Raw genomic sequence first — 18,767 nt, 5'->3', positions numbered from 1 at the left:
CTGTGTAAGGGTTATTGAAGTCTGTCAGAGTGAGTGTGTGTAAGGGTTTTTGAAGTCTGTCGGAGTGTGTGTAGGTGTAAGGGTTCTTGAAGTCTGTTGGGGTGTGTTTGTGTGTGTGTGTGTAAGGGTTCTTGAAGTCTGTCGTGTGTGTGTTTAAGGCTTCTTGAAGTCTGTCGGATGTGTGTGTAAAGGTTCTTGAATTCTGTCGGGGAGTGTGTTAGGGTTCTTGAAGTCTGTCGGAGTGAGTGTGTGTGTGTGTAAGGGTTTTTGAAGTCTGTCAGGTGTGTGTGTGTGTGTAAGAGTTGTTGAAGTCTGTCGGGTGTGTGTGTGTAAGGCTTCTTGAAGTCTGTTGGGGTGTGTGTAAGGTTCTTGAAGTCTGTCGCGGTGTGTGTGTGTGTAAGGGTTCTTGAAGTCTGTGTGTGTGTGTGTGCGTGTGTGTGTGTGCGTGTGTGTCTGTGTGTAACTCGCTAACCATAAAGAGGACTGTTGGACTTGGCCTTTCTGGCAGGTTCACCCCTGAACTTTTTGCTTTTAAAGGTGACCTGGTGGTAGTGATTTTTGGTTTCTGCGCACTTTTACTGTGTCCCAGTGGAAAGTGCGTGCGCACTCTGAGTGTGAGGAGTGAGGTTGGCCTGCCCTCCCATAGGAGTGTGTGTAGTGTTCTTGAAGTCTATAGGGGTGTGTGTGTAAGGGTTCTTGAAGTCTGTCGGGGTGTGTATGTGTAAGGGTTTTTGAAGTCTGTCGGAGTGAGTGTGTGTGTGTGTGTAAGGGTTTTTGAAGTCTGTCAGGTGTGTGTGTGTGTGTAAGAGTTGTTGAAGTCTGTCGGGGTGTGTGTGTGTGTGTAAGGGTTCTTGAAGTCTGTGGGGAGTGAGTATGTGTGTCTGTGTAAGGGTTATTGAAGTCTGTCGGAGTGAGTGTGTGTAAGGGTTTTTGAAGTCTGTCGGAGTGTGTGTAGGTGTAAGGGTTCTTGAAGTCTGTTGGGGTGTGTTTGTGTGTGTGTGTAAGGGTTCTTGAAGTCTGTCGTGTGTGTGTTTAAGGCTTCTTGAAGTCTGTCGGATGTGTGTGTAAAGGTTCTTGAATTCTGTCGGGGAGTGTGTAAGGGTTCTTGAAGTCTGTCGGAGTGAGTGTGTGTGTGTGTAAGGGTTTTTGAAGTCTGTCAGGTGTGTGTGTGTGTGTGTGTGTAAGAGTTGTTGAAGTCTGTCGGGTGTGTGTGTGTAAGGCTTCTTGAAGTCTGTTGGGGTGTGTGTAAGGTTCTTGAAGTCTGTCGCGGTGTGTGTGTGTGTAAGGGTTCTTGAAGTCTTTAGGGGTGTGTGTGTAAGGGTTCTTAAAGTCTGTCTGTGTGTGTGTGTGCGTGTGTGTGTTTGTGTCTGTGTCTGTGTGTAACTCGCTAACCATAAAGAGGACTGTTGGACTTGGCCTTTCTGGCAGGTTCACCCCTGAACTTTTTGCTTTTAAAGGTGACCTGGTGGTAGTGATTTTTGGTTTCTGCGCACTTTTACTGTGTCCCAGTGGAAAGTGCGTGCGCACTCTGAGTGCGAGGAGTGAGGTTGGCCTGCCCTCCCATAGAAATGCATGGGGAATGTCTGTGTCCCTGGTAGTTCCTGATACCTGAGGCGTGCATGCTCAAGTTTGGTATGTGCAAACTCGTGAGAGTGAATGCTGCGCAATGGTATGTGCGGCGTGTATGTGTCTAGTGGGGAAGTGCCACTTCTAGACATGGCTGTACGTGTGCTGTGAGGGTGCTGGAGTGTGATTGGCTGGAGCTGGCTAGGATGCCAGGCTCCAGGATGTCTGGATGGGTCTGCCAAGTGGTGAGTGCTGAGATTAGCAAAAAGGTACTTGCAAAGCTGCACTACGCACCAGTTTAAGAACAACAGCTTCAACACTATAAGTCAAAAATGGAGAATTAATAGGCCAGGTTAATATTAAATTATAAACACGTTTGATTTATACAATATCAAAGTCTGCTCGATTCCAGTGCGCTCGAAAATGAAGGATGCACAGATATTGCAAATTTCTCGGTCTCTTTGGCAGCTGGTATAAAACAACTTGGTCTCAAACAAAGAATCTTCTGATAAATCAATTTTGATTAGGTTAAGAGTCAATTTTGTTTTCAGTGTCATCTTGGAAGTCAGGACTGGGATTTAAAGCACGAGGAAAGAACTAGAATGTGAGAAAAAGAGAGATCTTTATAATAAGGGAACCTTTGAAAACTAAAGGGTTTCAACTTCACAAAAAATTAAGAATCATTGCCAAAGTCAATAGCCCTAACTTCTGTGTGGCTCAGGGGTTAGAGGCGGCAGACCCGGAAGCTGAGATCGGTCCTGGACCAGGGTTCAATTCCCTGCCTCGGCGGGTCTTGGGCTCAAAAATTCCACGGACTCGATAATTCTCGTTCCGGTGCCTACTTGACTCACGGGTTCACACTCTGCGACTCTGGGCAATAGCTTGCTTAATCTCCACTACGGCCCCTCGCGGCGGGATGCCTGGCTTTCACCTTGTGGATTCCCTGCTGGGGTTATCTCACAGGGGAATACCAGGACGCGTTCCCAAGGCAAGCGCCTTGATGCCTTCGGGTGATACGTGCGCTATATAAATTGCAATACATTTACATTTACATTTACAGAGCACCATCATACACAAAGAGATGTAGACCCAGCTTATATGCACTAATGCTCATAGAACACCCCACATACAGCCATCCCTGCATACAAAAAGCAGCACAGCCCTTCCTGCACACACACAGCAACACAGCCCTCCCTGCATACACACAGCAACACAGCCCTCCCTGCACACACACAGAAACACAGCCATCCCTGCATACACAAAGCAGCTCAGCCCTCCCTGCACAAACACAGCAACACAGCCCTCCCTGCAAACACACAGCAACAGAGCCCTCCCTGCAAACACACAGCAACACAGCCCTCCCTGCACACACAAAGCAACACAGCCCTCCCTGCACACTCACAGCAAACCAGCCTTCCCTGCACACACAGCAACACAGCCCTCCCTGCACACACACATCAACACAGCTCTCTATGCACACACAGCAACACAGCCCTCCCTGCACACACAAAGAAACACAGCCCTCCCTGCACACACAAAGCAACACCGACCTCCCTGCACACACAAAGCAACACAGCCCTCCCTGCATAAACACAGCAACACAGCCCTCCCTGCATAATATTTACGTCGACCTCCCCCTGTGTAGTGCTATTACTTGCAGGTGCAGGTATGGACGGAGTGTTCATGTCTTTGATCTTGGCTATCCCAAGGCAAGACGTTTTTTGGACAGTGTCATTCAAAAACATAATTTACTCAGGGATGATACAGGCTCTAAACAAAGCTTCACCCCTGCACTTGCCCATCTTTTGTACCCCAGACAGATTTTGTCTCAATGTTATCTTTCCAAAAGTCAAAACCCTGTCTAGACAGTAGGGCAAATAAGGCTGCAGAATAAATATGTTTTGTATTGGTCAACATATATTGCGTTTCTGTCTTGTTCATATTTTAAAAGTAAAATGTTTCAGCATTGGATACATTGAACACTGAAAAATATGGAAACTTCATTGTAAAAGTTTTTGTGCTACCATTTGGAGGTGTAGGACAATGTTCCCATTGGTTATACATAAATACATTTCTAGGTGATGCAGATTTGTGCAAAAAATGATGACCATAATGGTTACAACAATATATTTGTTCATAGTCTGATGAACCCTTTAACTATTCATGATTTGTGAATACTGCAGACATTTCTGGATTAGACATCATGTTATTAACAGTCTCAAAGTCCCAATCATCAGGAAAGGTACTAGAGTTAATATAGTCACTTAATGAAATTTTAAACAAGTGTGGAATCTTCAAAAGTTCAGACGGGCCAAAAATGTCATATTCATTTCTGTCCCAGACTACACCATCTCGTATAGGGACAGCTGTGATGTTCACTGCTGACAAGTCTCTTGCTTCACAATGGGATGATTTGTGTGGCTGGAGAAGTAAGTTCACTCTATTACTTGCTGTGTCCATTCGAATATATATCTTCCATTTATCAGCATACCCAGAGTTATTAACAGAGATAACCAAGGTTGAAAGAAAAATATTCCCATAACAATCCATAGTTCAATCCATGGTGAAACTAGATAAGTCTTTATCAGGTGCTTGCTCTTTGAAAGTTCTTTCTGCTGGCGTCATTTCAGGTTCGCTGGGATCCTCAGAAAACGTGTCAAAGTTAATGAAATACCCAGAGGCAGTTCTGTCAACGGTTGGAACTGCATCAGGATTCATTGAAATCGCTGGAACCAGTTGATCACTTGTTACTTCGCTGTAGACAGGTGTATCAGGAGGAACTGTTATTTGGGTCTCAAGAGGAATGAGTTCCATAGCATTGTTGCTTAGTCCTTTATTTCTCACTGTAGAATCTTCAAAGCGGATGAGTCTCTCAGTTTGAACTTCTTGGATTGTAGCTAGAGGAGTGCGTCTGCTACATTGTCGGAGTCCACTTGGCCTACTGCTTAGTATCGGCCACATTGTGTGGTTTGATTAGGTCGATGGACACAAATCTTTTCTACTTTTTACCAGCAAGGGGCGGCAGAAGTACAGTTCTTGATCCGTGGATTGCTAGGACAGGTACTGGTTGTCTGTAAGAAGGCCCAAATTCCTTCTTGTGCGCAATCTTTTTCTGACCAGATCACCAAGATTTGGGATCCACACAGGCCTTGCTGGGACGGCCGGATTTTCCCCAGTGGTAGCTGGCTTAATGAACACATTGCTTTGTTTTGATCGTAGTTCATTTAAGTTCTGTAAAACAGCCAAATGATCTTTGCTATCAAAATTCTTATTTTCCACCACTGTCAATGACAATCAAGGTCTGGTACCAACATTCTAGTCCTAAATAGGACCTCATAGGGAGTGGCACCCCCTAGAGAACTTCTTGGCAAAATATTTAATGAGCGTTGGACCCCATAAAGATGTTTGACCCACCCATCACCTGAACCTAATAACCTAGCTATTATAGACTGCTTTATATACCGTTTTTTTCTTTCCACAACAGAATTTCCCTCAGGATGGAATGGAGAAGAATATCGCAATGCTACGCCCAAACTGCCCATGGCTTCTCTCTAAGCTCGAGAGCTAAACGCAGGGCCCTGGTCAGAGTGTAGTGTGCCTATTGCGTATGTGCCGATAAAGACTCGCAAATCTTTTATAACAGTTCGAGCGTCAGCCGAGCGCTGAGGCCACATCCACAGGAACCTTGAACATGAGTCCACTGCGACCATGATATATTTATAATTACCATCCCTTTGTAAGGGACGGCAGTGGTCAAGGTAAACACACGCTAATGGTTTATCTGAAATTAACAGGGGCGTCTGCGCAGGACGTTTCATCTTCTGGCATATTTCACAGTCCAAACCATAGTTTCTGGTCTGTTTCCTAATACCGGCCACCAGTATCTCTGTTTTAATAGTGATACTGTGGCGGAAACACCTGCATGAGAAGAGGCGATCCCTTCATGTGCTTCTAGGATTAGTCCTAATCTATGTTCCCTGTTTGGAATTACCCTATTCCCCACTCCAGGGATTCGAGCAAACGGAACATTGTTTGTGTCAATTATATATCAGTATTTGAGAGGAAACATTTTAGGTAACGCTGCACCGCTGCCTTTTCTTGAAGCATTGCCAGCCAGTATTATTGCACTGTCTATTTTTGTTTATGAACGAGTGATTGCAGCTACAGAAGCCGTTTGCACAGCCCCTTTCTCGGCTCCATCAGCCAATGAATACCCTTCAACGTGAACGCCATCACGTTGATTATTCAGCGTGTGTATCATGTAAGTGTTTTGTAATCCGTCTCGCAACAGAACTACTTGTTCCCAAAGCGTTTTGTGCTTCATTCTGCCACTTTTTGCATCTTTGAAACCGTTTTGAAGCCAATTCTGTAAATATTCATTATATGATAGAACATAGTAAAAAGAATCGAACACTATGAGTGTGGGGAATTCGCAATCCGTATTTTCAAGTGCCATTATGAATGCTTGTTGTTCAGCTAGCTGAGCTGTACAATCTCCTAGAGATTGCGTTTTTGTGACCATAGGTCTGAATTTGCCACTGCGCATATGACCTTTAACGATCGTGCATGCTGCACTATAAACTTGCTTTCCCCCCGTAGTGGTTGTGCAGATCCGTCAGTATAAATTATAAATTCATACTGGCCAAGAGGGAGAATTTCAGTAGGCAGAGGACATTCGTGTTCGTATTGCAGAAATGCTTGTGTTTTCAAATAAGGATCAAAAACATATTCAACATCAGCTGCAGGAAGAGAATTTACCCATTGTATCCATCTCAGATGTAAAGCTTTTGCATTCGGAATGCTAGCTTTTGTAACTGTCTCTAAGGCTGGTACAGGGGTTACAACCATAATGCGTTTTCCCCTGTGCTAGGGCTTACTTTTGTTACAGCGGTTTGAACTGCTGTCAGAATTTTCCCTGTTGATGTAAATTTCATTTCTGCTTCTGTTTAAAAATGTGATTTGTACGCAATTGGTACTTTTTCACCTTCGTTATATGTTTAGTAGGTGAATCTGCATTGACCCGGAAGGATTCGGATCACTAAGTTGCGTCCGTTTACGCATGTTTGTAAGTGTTTAGTTGCTAACATGTCAGCTTGTAGTAAACACAAAATTTCTGTGTGTTCTTGTGTCCAATTTATTATTTTAAAATCAGGTTTCATTAATTCGTAGAGAGGTTTAACCCTTTCTGCGTAGGTTAGAATGTAAGTTCTTCCAAAATTCAGGAAACCTAGAATCGACTGTAGGTTTTTCAGCATTTTTGGAGGTTGGAGCAGCGCACACTTTTCTAAAAAGTTGGCTGCCAGGCTTTTGGCTTCACTTCAAAGTTCATATCCTAGGAAAAGGACATCTAGATGGGCAATTATAGATTTTTAAAAATTGAATTTATAACCCTCAGAGGCGAAGCCCAGTATAATGGTGTTTACCCTTTTCAAGTGCCCATCCAGGTCATCGTCTGTCAGATAGACATCATCGACTTATGACAATGCCTCATCATCAAAAATATGTAATGACTCTGTTAGTCCTGCTGAGAATAACCCCGGGCTGTTCTTGAACCCTTGAGGGAGTCGACAGAAGTTACCCTGGGTCCCCATTATTGAGAAAGCGGTCAAATACCTACTTTCAGGTGCAATGTTTGGACAAAAGAAACCGTTAGAAATATCTAATGTGGTTTTATATTTTTACGCACAATGTTATTCATTAATGCTGTACTACGTGCATTTTGCACTGCAAATGTTTTACAACAAGAGTTTAGGTGTCTGTGATCCAAAACTAGACGATATGTATTGTCTGGTTTGGAAACAGGAAACAAAGGATTGTTCATTGATGAGGTGCATGTTTTAATCACCCCTTGGTATTCAAGTTGGTCTAAGATCTCCCTGACCTGTTTTTTAGCTTCTTGCTTAATTGGATACTGCCTTTGTGCAGTTGGTTTATTTTTTAACTCGATTTTATGATGAGGTGAATCCTCATCCCATACTACAAGATTTTTGTTTAATGCTGGGGCTTGGGCAACTGCCCATTTCCTGGCGTAAGTATATTTTAAATGTACTGGAACATAGTTGGAGAAGGCTGGCATAATGATGTCTTCGCCATGTGGGCACTCCCTGACAAATTCTGGTGGCCAGTCCTGTTCTGCCAGAAGTATATCATAACCCTTTGAAAGTCGCTCCCAGAAGAGTGCTTTCACTTTTCTTGGTATGTCTCCCTCCATCGGGAGTGCTATTTCATATAACCTATGTGGAGAACTAACCCTGGTGTTAGCAGTTTCAACTTGAATGCCTTCATTCACTCCGGGACCTACTCGACTATCTCCCCAGATGTCACCTTCCTGATGGAGACCTGGCTGAACCCCACCTCAGCACCCGGCATCGCCATAGCCATACCGGAAGGCTACATGATCACCCGCAGGGATCACGCCAATGGAGTAGGAGGAGGAATCGCCATCATCCACAGGAACACCACAGGAACACCCTCAGAGTCTCGACCAACACTGACGACACCCTCAGCACCGCCGAACACCTGCACTTCCAGATCCACACCGACCCCAACACCACCCTCAGAGGAACCCTCGTCTACAGACCCCGACCACACTTCAGCGACTCCATCGCTGACTTCGTCAGCACACACGCCCTTGCCTCCACGGACTACATCCTCCTCGGGGACCTGAACTTCCACCTCGAGGACAACAACAACACCAACTCCACCACCATGATCGATAACCTCGCCTACCTTGGACTGAAACCACTCCTCAACACCCACCCACACTGCCAGCCACACGCTCGACTCCATCTTTTCCGCAAGCCCCCACGTCTCCTTCAACCACACCACCGAACTCAACCGGACCAACACTCGCTCCATCCACTTCACCTTCAGGAAGCCCACCTCGCACCTCCATATCCAACAGATGCTTTGTCGCTGTTGGAGTAAAGTCACCAATGACCAGCTAACCACCACCGTCGCCAAGAGCCAGCCTGCCGACGCCTCAGAGTTCTTCAATATCGTGAAGGAACTCTCCAACCCCAGCTCCAACCCCAATGACATCCCACCCTTGCAAGGCCTGTGCAACTCGTTGGCCACCTTCTTCCACCCCAAGATCACCGACATCCATGACAGCTTCAACGCCACGACCACCCCGACAACCACTGAGACCTCCAACCCCTCGACCACCACCCGCACCAACCGCCTGCTTTCCTGGACCAACATCAACGACGTCGAAACCTGAAAAATCATGAACACCATCCACTCCGGATCACCGTCAGACCCATGCCCACACCACATCTTCAACAAAGCCAGCACAGCCATCGCACCCCATCTCCGCAAAGTAATTAACATCTCCTTCGAGACAGCAACCTTCCCGGAAAGCTGGAAACACGCTGAGATCAACGCCTTACTCAAGAAACCCAAGACGGACCCCAAGGACCTCAAGAACATCTGCCTCATCTTCCTGCTCCCGGCGAAGGTCATTGAGAAAACCGTTACTAAACAACTGACCCGCTACCTCGAGGAGAACAGCATCCTGGAACCGTTCCAGTCCGGGTTCTGTAGCAACCACAGCACCGAATCCGCACTCATCGCCGCCACTGATGACATCAGGACCCTGCTGGATAACGGAGAAACAGCGGCCCTCATCATCCTGGACCTGTAAGCTACCTTCGACACGGTCTGCCACCGCACACTACGAACTCGCCTCAACGATGCCAGGATCCAAGAGAAGGCCATGGACTGGACCACCTCCTTTCTCTCCGGCAGAACACAGAGCATCTGCCTCCCCCCATCCGCTCTGAGGCCACCGAGATCATCTGCAGCGTACCCCAGGGCTCAACGCTGTTCAACATCTACATGGCACCTCTCGCCCAAGTCGCCCAACAGCACAACCTCCACATCATCTCCTACGCCGATGACACCCAGCTGATCTTCTATCTCACCAAAGACCCCCACACCGCCAAAACCACCCTACACGAATGAATGAAGGCCGTCGCCGAATGGATGAGGAACAGCCGGTTGAAGCTGAACTCTGACAAGATGGGGGTCCTCATCCTCGGATCAAACCCTTCATTCTGGGATGAGTCCTGGTGGCTGACCACACTGGGAACAGCTCCAACACCCACCGACCATGCACGCAACCTAGGGGTCATCCTTGACTCCACCCTCTCCATGACTAAGCAGGTCAACACCGTCTCCTCCTCCTGCTTCAACACCCTCTGCATGCTCTACAGGATCTACAAGTGGATCCCCACCACAACGAGAAGAACGGTCACCCAGACCCTCGTCAGAAGCAGGTTGGACTACGGAAACGCACTCTACGCTGGAGCCTCGGCCAAACTCCTGAGACGGCTACAATACATCCAGAACGCCTCCGCACGTCTGATCCTAGACATCCCCCGCTGCAGCCACGTCACACCCAACATGAGAGACCTGCACTGGCTCCCCGCCAACAAGAGGAAGACCTTCAAGCTCCTCACCCACGCACACAAAGCACTCCACAACACTGGACCAGCATACCTCAACAGATGACTCAGCTTCTACACCCCCACGTGCCAGCTCTGCCGGCCTCAGCCTCGCCCTTGCCGCAGTCCTTTGGCGGCAGATCTTTCTCCCACCTCGCCACCAAGACTTGAAACACCCTCCCCACCCAAGACCTGCTGACCTTCAGAAGACTCGTCAAGACCTGTCAGTTCGAGCAGTAGCAGCACCTCCCACCCCCACTCCCAGAGCCTTGAGACGCTCACGGGTGAGTAGTGCGCTTTACAATTGCTATGATTGATTGATTTATTCATTCATTCAGGTCCACTGTCTCCAGAAGTCCCTTCAGGTTCTGGCAAGCTACTGTTACTTCTGCTGCACTGTCCAGCATTGTCTGAGCCCATTCTCAGTTCTTGAGTTGTGTCCTCAGAATTCTCGGCATGTCTGATCTTCAGACCTGCTACCTTCTTTTTGGAGAATTGAGGTTGTGTTTGGTTTTTCTGAATGTGTTGATCTTCTTTGGACTTCACACGTTTCTCTTTGTGGTCTGATCGTCCTCTTCTTTTGGACGCCTGTGACGATATCTGAAAGGTAGGAGAGGAACTTGTATCAGTATCTTAATACTGGTTAGGTTTCCTCAAATTATCCCTATTCCTGAGGTTATCCCTCTTTTCAGAGGGCTCCTTTTGAGGAACATTTCTCTTTTGAATGTTTTTTGCTATTTACCCACTTCTTTTTAGAGGTAGGATTGTTTTTTGTAAAGGCCTTTTCAGGACTTTTGGACAGTTGTGGTTTAACTGGTTTCCCACCCAAACTGTCTCTGCCTAATTCCTCATAGTATTTTTCAATTATTCTAGCTAGTGCTTGCTGTTACATCAAATTCCCTTAATTTCTGTCGGATCGCCACTGATGCTGCTTCTCCTTTAAAATTAGATAATATTGTTGAGACCTAGTTGAAATTATTCAGTAGTTTCATACCTAAGTTTAAAGCAGGCTCTGCCCTGTATTCATTCTGAATCTGTTTCAAGATGTCAGGTATTACCGCCATAGACGGAACACCCAGTGTTTTAGTGTAGATTGCAGCAAAGACTGTGTCCCAAGTGGTACAGTCTTCCAGGTGTGGTGTGATCCCCATTAGTGAGCAGATCGTTAAGATTCTGTGTTTCTCATAAGGGCTAGTATCAGGAAATACTGCTTCGATTTGAGTAATTTTTTGATCTATCCAGAATGGAATTTGTTCACGTTTTGCGGACAATTTACCCATGACTGCGTGTAAAGTCTGTGGAGTGATTTTTAGTGTATTCCCCAGGTGAGAGGTTTGTTTTGGAATAACTATTGGAGGTTGGACTGTGAAAGTCCGCATGACATATTGGACTAATTGTCTGTAGATTTTGATTAACTCTTTGAGTTGAGCAAGTAATTCTATGTCTGTCATGTCTTCGATTTCAGTATGAGGTGTATAACGGCTAAAACCGGTCATGTTGCTCCTGGTCTACCTTATGGGCCGAGCCTGGTAATGTGATTTACATGTTTTAAGGCGCCTTTAAACCAGAGCTCATGCTCCTGGTATGTGAATGGAATTTCAATATCCTCGAAAGGAATATATTCCTCTGGTGGATCATCTTCTTTGTAGAAGTGAAACATACGTGTTACTGGATTTGCTTCTGGGAAGACTATCCATGAATAGAATACCTCTGTCTGGTGATATTCATGTGACTATCACAAAAACTGCTCTACCACCTCTTGATGATAGGCCATGTTTTATAAGTTTTATAGTGACGTCATTCCTTAAATTTGAAGGAATTATTACATACAGCATACTCATCGGTTTCCTGGAAACCTGTTAAGTTATAAGCTGTTTCGGCGTGGTCACCTGTAGCTCCACCGGTTTCGGTGTTAATGTCTTCGGACATTGTTTAATGAAAGTTTCAGAGCAAGTTTCAAGGGAACAAAGATAAGGTGCACAATATTTTGGAACACTATATCCTTCAATGTTGAACAAACCAAAAAGCTAATACATAGGATTTTCCGTCCTACTCAGCTATGGCGGATATTATCCCTTACCCACTCCAGACGTCTATTGGAGTTTTAGGACTAGGGGTCTCTGAGAAGAGCACAACTGAGTTACTTCAGTATTTAGTGTTAAATTAGTGCCTTACCGTTGGGCACCATGTAGTGTAGTTCCTATAGCCCTAATAGGCTCTGTGCATTGGAATAATATACACTATAGTTTTGACATAGGACTGAGGTCGGTATGTCTCTATCGAGTATATTAAACTTAATTACTTGTGTGTGCCAGCTAACTCAGAGGTCACTAGAAACTTTCTTGAATGAACAAGAAGGGATTAGTTTCTGACAACCGCATAAACATGACAACTTTGTTTCCCTTTGAGTCTGAATATTATCTTCAGAGTCGTGGAAACCACAGATACCTGTTTCACTCAGTTAATTGTGCATGTTTCGTTTCTACAGAGTTGCACAGAAATAGTGAGACGGGCATTTCGATAAAAAGGGTTTATTGAATAGTCTTCTTTCTCATGCAAGAGATATGAACTGCTACAATCATAAGACAGAATGCGAAGCATAATGCGTACAGCGTGAGCAGTAATATAAAATAATACTGTAATAGCATAGTCTGTAGCTATGACATATATAAAAATACATACATAAATAACACAGGCTAAAATACTCAACTGGTGCTTCTAAAATAATCCTACCACAGTGTACCTAACCTAAGTCTAGCACGAGGGAAGAAGTAAGTGCTGTTTTAGCTATAGTTTAGTTTAGTTGTGCCAAGAATTGCCAAAGGTTTCTCTAGGTTTTAATCAGCTCCATACCTTACAATGAGAGAGGTTGGTATCTCTTTCCCGGGACTCGATCTCTAACACCCCGCAAAGGGAATCAGAAACACTTGAGCTGGATTCTCGGCGAGGAGGATGACAGCTTCTGGTCAGTGCGTCAGTTGGGGAGTTGACTTCCTTCCGGACTTGCTGTGGCGAGCCGCACCATGCAAGAAGGTAGCCGAACCGCACCGTGCCTTGCCATAGCAAGTGATGGTTATTTATACCTTGAAGGTGTTTAGGAATGCCAGTATTGACATAACAACGCCATGAATGAACCCCTAAGGAATAGATGTTCATGCATAATAAATGAGTTCTTGGAAAAATTAATATCCAAGCAAGGGGAAGTCCTAAACGCTTCAGTATGGTTTTTCAGGAACTCGTGACGTAGATGAACGGATGTAAGTAGCCATGCCTGTATTTGGGTAGCATGGACTATGCCTAAATAAGGACTGGATTTATATGCCTATATAAGGACAATGGGAAATGTACCTATATAAGGGCATGAATCGGGAAATTCATACGGAATCTAAATCGATACGCAACACTGGAGTGTACCTAAAGTACTTGGAATCATTTTAGAGAGGGTGCAGCTAGGCTGGGGTCCAGGATAGCAAAGCCCCAGTCAGACTAAAGTCGAAAAACATTGAAACATCAGCAAAAAGTGGGGGTAACTATAAGAAGCAGATCCAACTCTCCTACACACGTCACTGCAGATCCAGGGCTTGCTACCAGCTACAGCAAGCTCCGAGCACTCACCCAAATGTGGGTGGCGACCTGGGCACTGGTGTCTGAGTGACCCCAGAGGAGCCTCGCACAATGCCTAGCCTAGGAACGGCGGTCGCTGTGGCTAAACGAGATATTGCAGCGGCCTCGGCCCAGCCCAACCCCCCTATCCTGCGAAAGTGGCGCCGGGGAGTGGATTGGTACGCAGCCCAAGAGGAACCCCTCTTTGAGACACATGGTTGTCCTGCGAGGTTCCATAGGGTTTGGGGCAAATGGCCGAACCTACTCTTTTAAATTGCCAGCTTTGGCTCTCCCATGTAACGGGGTGCTGCTTTCCAGCTGGGGTGGCTTGCATAAATACTCCTACCCTAACAGTAGGGCTTTTTATTGTCTGTTGGAGATGGAATTGGCTTTACTGTGTAAGATGTATGCGGTCTTTTTTTCTCTCGAAATGATAATAAAATTGATTATCAAAAAAATAAAACAATTCTCACCAGAATAAACCATCTCAAAACATTATTAATTTTGTAACGGTCTCTCAGTTGAAACTGCACAATTATATGGTAGGTGTCTCCTTTGTAAGTTGTTAGAATCTGGACAGCCATGAATCCTCTTTTGATCTCTCAGCCTGGATGGGTTGTACAGAATATTGTCACAGCCGGTCTGAAGATACTGATAGGGAGATGTTCCTGGTTTAGTGATGAAAGGAGTTTATATTTTTTGTCCTCAAGTGGTTATTGATTCCTATTTCTTCTCCTAGTTTCTTTTTCCCATGTGCTCAGGTCTCTCAATAATTTTTTGTTGAATCCTAGAAGTTATGTCTCTTAAGATAGTTTATGATCCACACTTGGTAACAGGTCCTCAACAATGTATACATTTCATGAGAGTCTGACAGGTTTAATTCGCAGTGAAACAGCCTCTGTGAAGTTCGTTGCTTGGTGAAGTGAAGTGAGTGAAGTTGAAGAACCTACATTCTGTTTGGAGACGCTGCGAACGTTAGAGTTTGTCCTTTAACTCAAAGCTCTTCCTGACATTCAGAGGAAAGGAAAGATCTCAGCCCGGAAGGATTGTTAGATGTCATAGGAGGTTTAACTTCAGCTGTAGATTCTTAGATGATGTAAATGATTACATTTATTTTTTAAATGAAGGTTTTTTGGCAGTACTTTGAGAAGGTTTCCATCTCGTATGTGTTACTTGAGGTTGCTGAACACCACCTTTTGTTTACAGCAGTTTCCCTACCTCGTGCAGCGTCATGGCCGTCGCCTGTGTGCTCTTTGATGGCGTACAAGGCTTGCCTTAAGATCAAAGCTCTTGCTACACACAGTGCAGTGATAAAGACTCTATCCTATGTGTATGCTTTGATGGCGTACAAGGGCTTCCTTAAGAGTAAACCCCTTGGAATGCACAGTGCAGTGATAAGGTCTCTCTCCTGTGTGAGTTCTTTAATGCAGCACAAGGTTTGCCGTATGGGAAAAGGGTTTGGAACACACAGTGCAGTGATAAAGCCTCTGTCATGTGTGTACGCTTTGATGTCGTACAAGGCTAGCCTTCCGAGAAAACCTCTTGGAACACACAGTGCAGTGGTAAGGCCTCTCTCCTGTGTGAGTTTTTTAATGCAGTACAAGGTTTGCCTTATGAGAAAAGGGTTTTGAACACTTTGTTATGTTAGTATGAATTTGTAGAGCGCATGTTCACCCCAGGTTTTCTTGGTGCTGTGTACCACTGGGGAACCCGTCCGGGCTTTCCCTGTGAGATGGTCCCTATTGGGCATCCCCAAGATGAAGCCAGGCATCCCCGGCAGCAAGGGGGCCTTTGTGGAGATTAAGCAAGCTATTGTCCAGAGTTGCAGCGTGGGACCCATGGTTAGGGAGGCACTGAGGCGAGATTTATCGAGCCCGCTGACATTGGTTCCGTCACAGTGCAGTGATAAAGCCTCTGTCATGTGTGTACACTTTGATGCCGTACAAGGGTCGCCCTCCGAGAAAACCTCTTGGAACACACAGTGCAGTGATAAGGCCGCTCTCCTGTGTGAGTTCTTTGATGCAGTACAAGGTTTGCCTTATGAGAAAAGGGTTTGGAACACACAGTGCAGTGATAAGGCCTCTCTCCTGTGTGTACGCTTTGATGTCGTACAAGGCTCGCCTTCCGAGAAAACCTCTTGGAACACACAGTGCAGTGATAAGGCCTCTCTCCTGTGTGAGTTCTTTGATGCCGTACAAGCGATACCTTATAAGCAAAGCGCTTGGAACACTCAATGCAGTGATAAGGCTGCTCTCCGGTGTGTGTTCTTTGATGCAGTACAAGGTTTGTCTTCTGAGAAAAGGGTTTGGAACACACAGTGCAGTGATAGGGCCTCTCTGCTGTGTGTACGCTTTGATGTTGTAGATTTCCCTTCTGAGTAAAACTTTTCTCACAGATATTGCAGTGAAAGGGCAGCTCTCCACTGTGAGTTTTATCATGTGTTGCCTTTTCAGCAGACCTCATTTCATGCTCAGTGTAGGCATACCGATCTGTGTGTGTTTGTTCGTGCAGTAAAAGATGCGTCATTCCAGTAAATGTTTTCTTACACTCAGCACGGGCATAAGCTGTTAGGTCGGTGCATATTCTTTTCTGCTTTGCAAGTAGTGTTTTATTGTTAAAATTCTCACTCCTCTGTATTCCTTGATGTTTTCTTTCATTCATTTTATAAGCAAAATTCTTCCTTTCTCCAGAAGCTTTACGTTTCTCTTTCCCATTCATACTTTCTGTCTGCGACTGCTGTGCTGTAGAATAAAATGAACACTGAAAATTATACATGGGAAATATTTCTTGAAAGAAATGCACGGTTATAATATGAGAAAGGTGGACAGTAATTTCTAGGAAGGAAGGAAAATGTTACTACCTGTAAACAATCATTCTGATTCTGATGGGGGAACTCAAGCTCAGAAGGTCACTTAGACTTAGATGACTCAGCTAGCATCTACCGAAAAGAAAAACCTAACTGGCACTTTTTTCGCTGAGTACGGGTTACTGAGACAAGGACGGACAATGGAATATCATAAAAAAAGAAAAAACTAAAGCAAGAGGCACAAACAGAGGAAAAGAAAGATAGGAACGAGCAAAAGGAAGACAAAACGATAACTCACCCCATAGGAAGAGAAAGGTGATAGAACAAGGCGAGATATGATTATTAACTCATCACAACATTAACTGACAATGGATGAACTAAATATCCATAACCTTGGCTTATATTTCTGACCCAGTAGGGACTTAGATTACAGTTCATGTAGAATGTACATATTTCCTTTTCTAAGATATCAACATAAAATCAGACCCAAGCCAATGAACATGAGAATAGCGGAGCCCAATACAGAAAACATGACTTGTGTTCAAGAGACGCTGATACTTTATGACATTGGCTGGTCTGGATAATGGAAATATATGTGCAACGAAAGAGCAGGGAGTGTTCCTTGGATAGGGGTCACATATAGATCAGTGAAGCCTAACTCGGTTCAAAAACCAAGCTACATATAACTCCTCATTGCCTCATGATAATCTGGATGTCTTTAGTGACTCGGTTACCAAAGACCTGTTCAAATAAATTGTTCACCAGTCAAGGCAAGAAAGGAAGAATCAGATCTAACTTGAGTAGTGGACAAAGAGAGGCCATTAACACATTACGTAATGACAACAGAATGATCAAAGTCATCCGATAAGGGGCTAGAATGTGGTTTTAATGATGGTTTGCAATTAGGAGCAAAAGGCTTTTCAGTCATTATTAAATACTGAGGTCGCCAATTACCAGTCGGTAACGGCCGAATTCGGCCGTTACCGACCGGTAATTGGTGATTGAGATGTAGGGGCCGTTATTTTACAGAATCGGTAAATTTACCGAATCGGTAAATTTACCGATTCTGTAAAATACCGAATCGGTAATTTTACCGAATTCGGTAAATCAAGATGTAGGTGGCACTCCACAGAGTGCCTCAGGCCCTTAAGAGTCGGTATTTTACCACCCAATCCTATTGGTTGGCAAAATACCGAATTCAGGTGTGCATGCACATCTGTGCATGTACACCTGTGCCATGTGACACACAGACATGCCCTTAGGGCATGTATGTGTGCCAGATGGCACACAAGCCTGCACTTGCGGTGCTAGAGGGTGTCAAAGTGACACCCCCTGCACCCTTGCTGGATTCGGTATTTACCGATTCGGTAAATACCAAATCGGTCCTTCTCATTGATTCCTATGGGCTCCAAAGCCCATAGGAATCAATGGGGAATACCGATTCGGTATTTACCGAATCGGTAAATACCGAATCTTACAGATTTGGTAATTCAAAATAAAAAATTACCTACATCTCCCTCCTTCTAATTTACCGATTCATAAATACCGATTTGGTATGATTCGGTATTTATGAGTCGGTAAATTAGATTTACCTACATCTGGCCCTGATTGTTGTAAATTGGGGATATGGGAATGGCAACATTTTTATTTCTGTAAAACACTACCCTCTACTGTCCCATGCTTTTACCTTCTCCCGAAAGTATGCAAGAACAAAGGGGGCGGAGGGGGCGGAGCTAGCCGGCAAGCCAGATGGCTGCCTGATCCCGCGGCTTCGCCATGCACTAGATAAAATATCCTTCATTCCTCCTAAATAGCAACGTTAGCTGGCTGATTCCTGCTTCCTCATACTCCCCAGAACCAGTGAATCTATCGAGCGCCCCAGCGGCAGCGAGGGAGAGGAGACAGGGCCGAGCGGAACTGCGGTGGAGTCCCCGAGGTGATAGGCTGGGAGGCCGCGGGCTGGAGTGAGCTCGGGGCCCGGGCGACGTAACGCGGCGTGCGGCCGCGGACTGTGCATTGTGCCGGCCCTCAGAACACTTCTCGCCAGTGAGTGTGTGGCATGTCGGAGGGGCTGCGGCGAGCGGCAGTACCCCCACTTACCAACACCGATCGGTGAGGGACCACTGGGACTGCTCCTGCTCCCCTCCCAATACATTGGAGGACGGGGGTGGGAACTCGCCCCTTCCGGGAAGTCGGACGGGTGAGGGCCCGACCTTGGCTGGTTCTGGGGACCACTAGCGGCACTAGGAAGCACCTATCCTGACCTGCTTGAGTGAGAGGGACAAATTCTGCTTCGGGGGAGCATCGCGCCATTTCTCCACTTTCACGTGGCGGACTGGTGAGGC

The 18,767-nt window shown here is 45.5% G+C and overlaps 1 protein-coding gene across 1 annotated transcript in view; it reads right to left on the bottom strand.

Annotated features, from left to right (window-relative positions):
- Positions 1-12,556: 12,556 nt before the first annotated feature.
- The window catches only part of LOC147738134 (uncharacterized), a 96,880-nt gene continuing 90,669 nt past the window's right edge, over positions 12,557-18,767 (bottom strand). Inside the window, exon 3 of the mRNA XM_086952156.1 lies at positions 12,557-16,357. Coding sequence (XP_086808282.1) covers positions 15,534-16,357 — 824 coding nt within the window. The 3' untranslated portion in view covers positions 12,557-15,533. The remainder of the gene's footprint in view (positions 16,358-18,767) is intronic.

Source organism: Lissotriton vulgaris, chromosome 1_1 (genome assembly GCF_964263255.1).
Source record: "Lissotriton vulgaris chromosome 1_1, aLisVul1.2, whole genome shotgun sequence".
Taxonomy (NCBI): domain Eukaryota; kingdom Metazoa; phylum Chordata; class Amphibia; order Caudata; family Salamandridae; genus Lissotriton; species Lissotriton vulgaris.
Note: the sequence above shows the minus strand (reverse complement) of the source record. Positions and strands in the feature narration are given on the sequence as shown.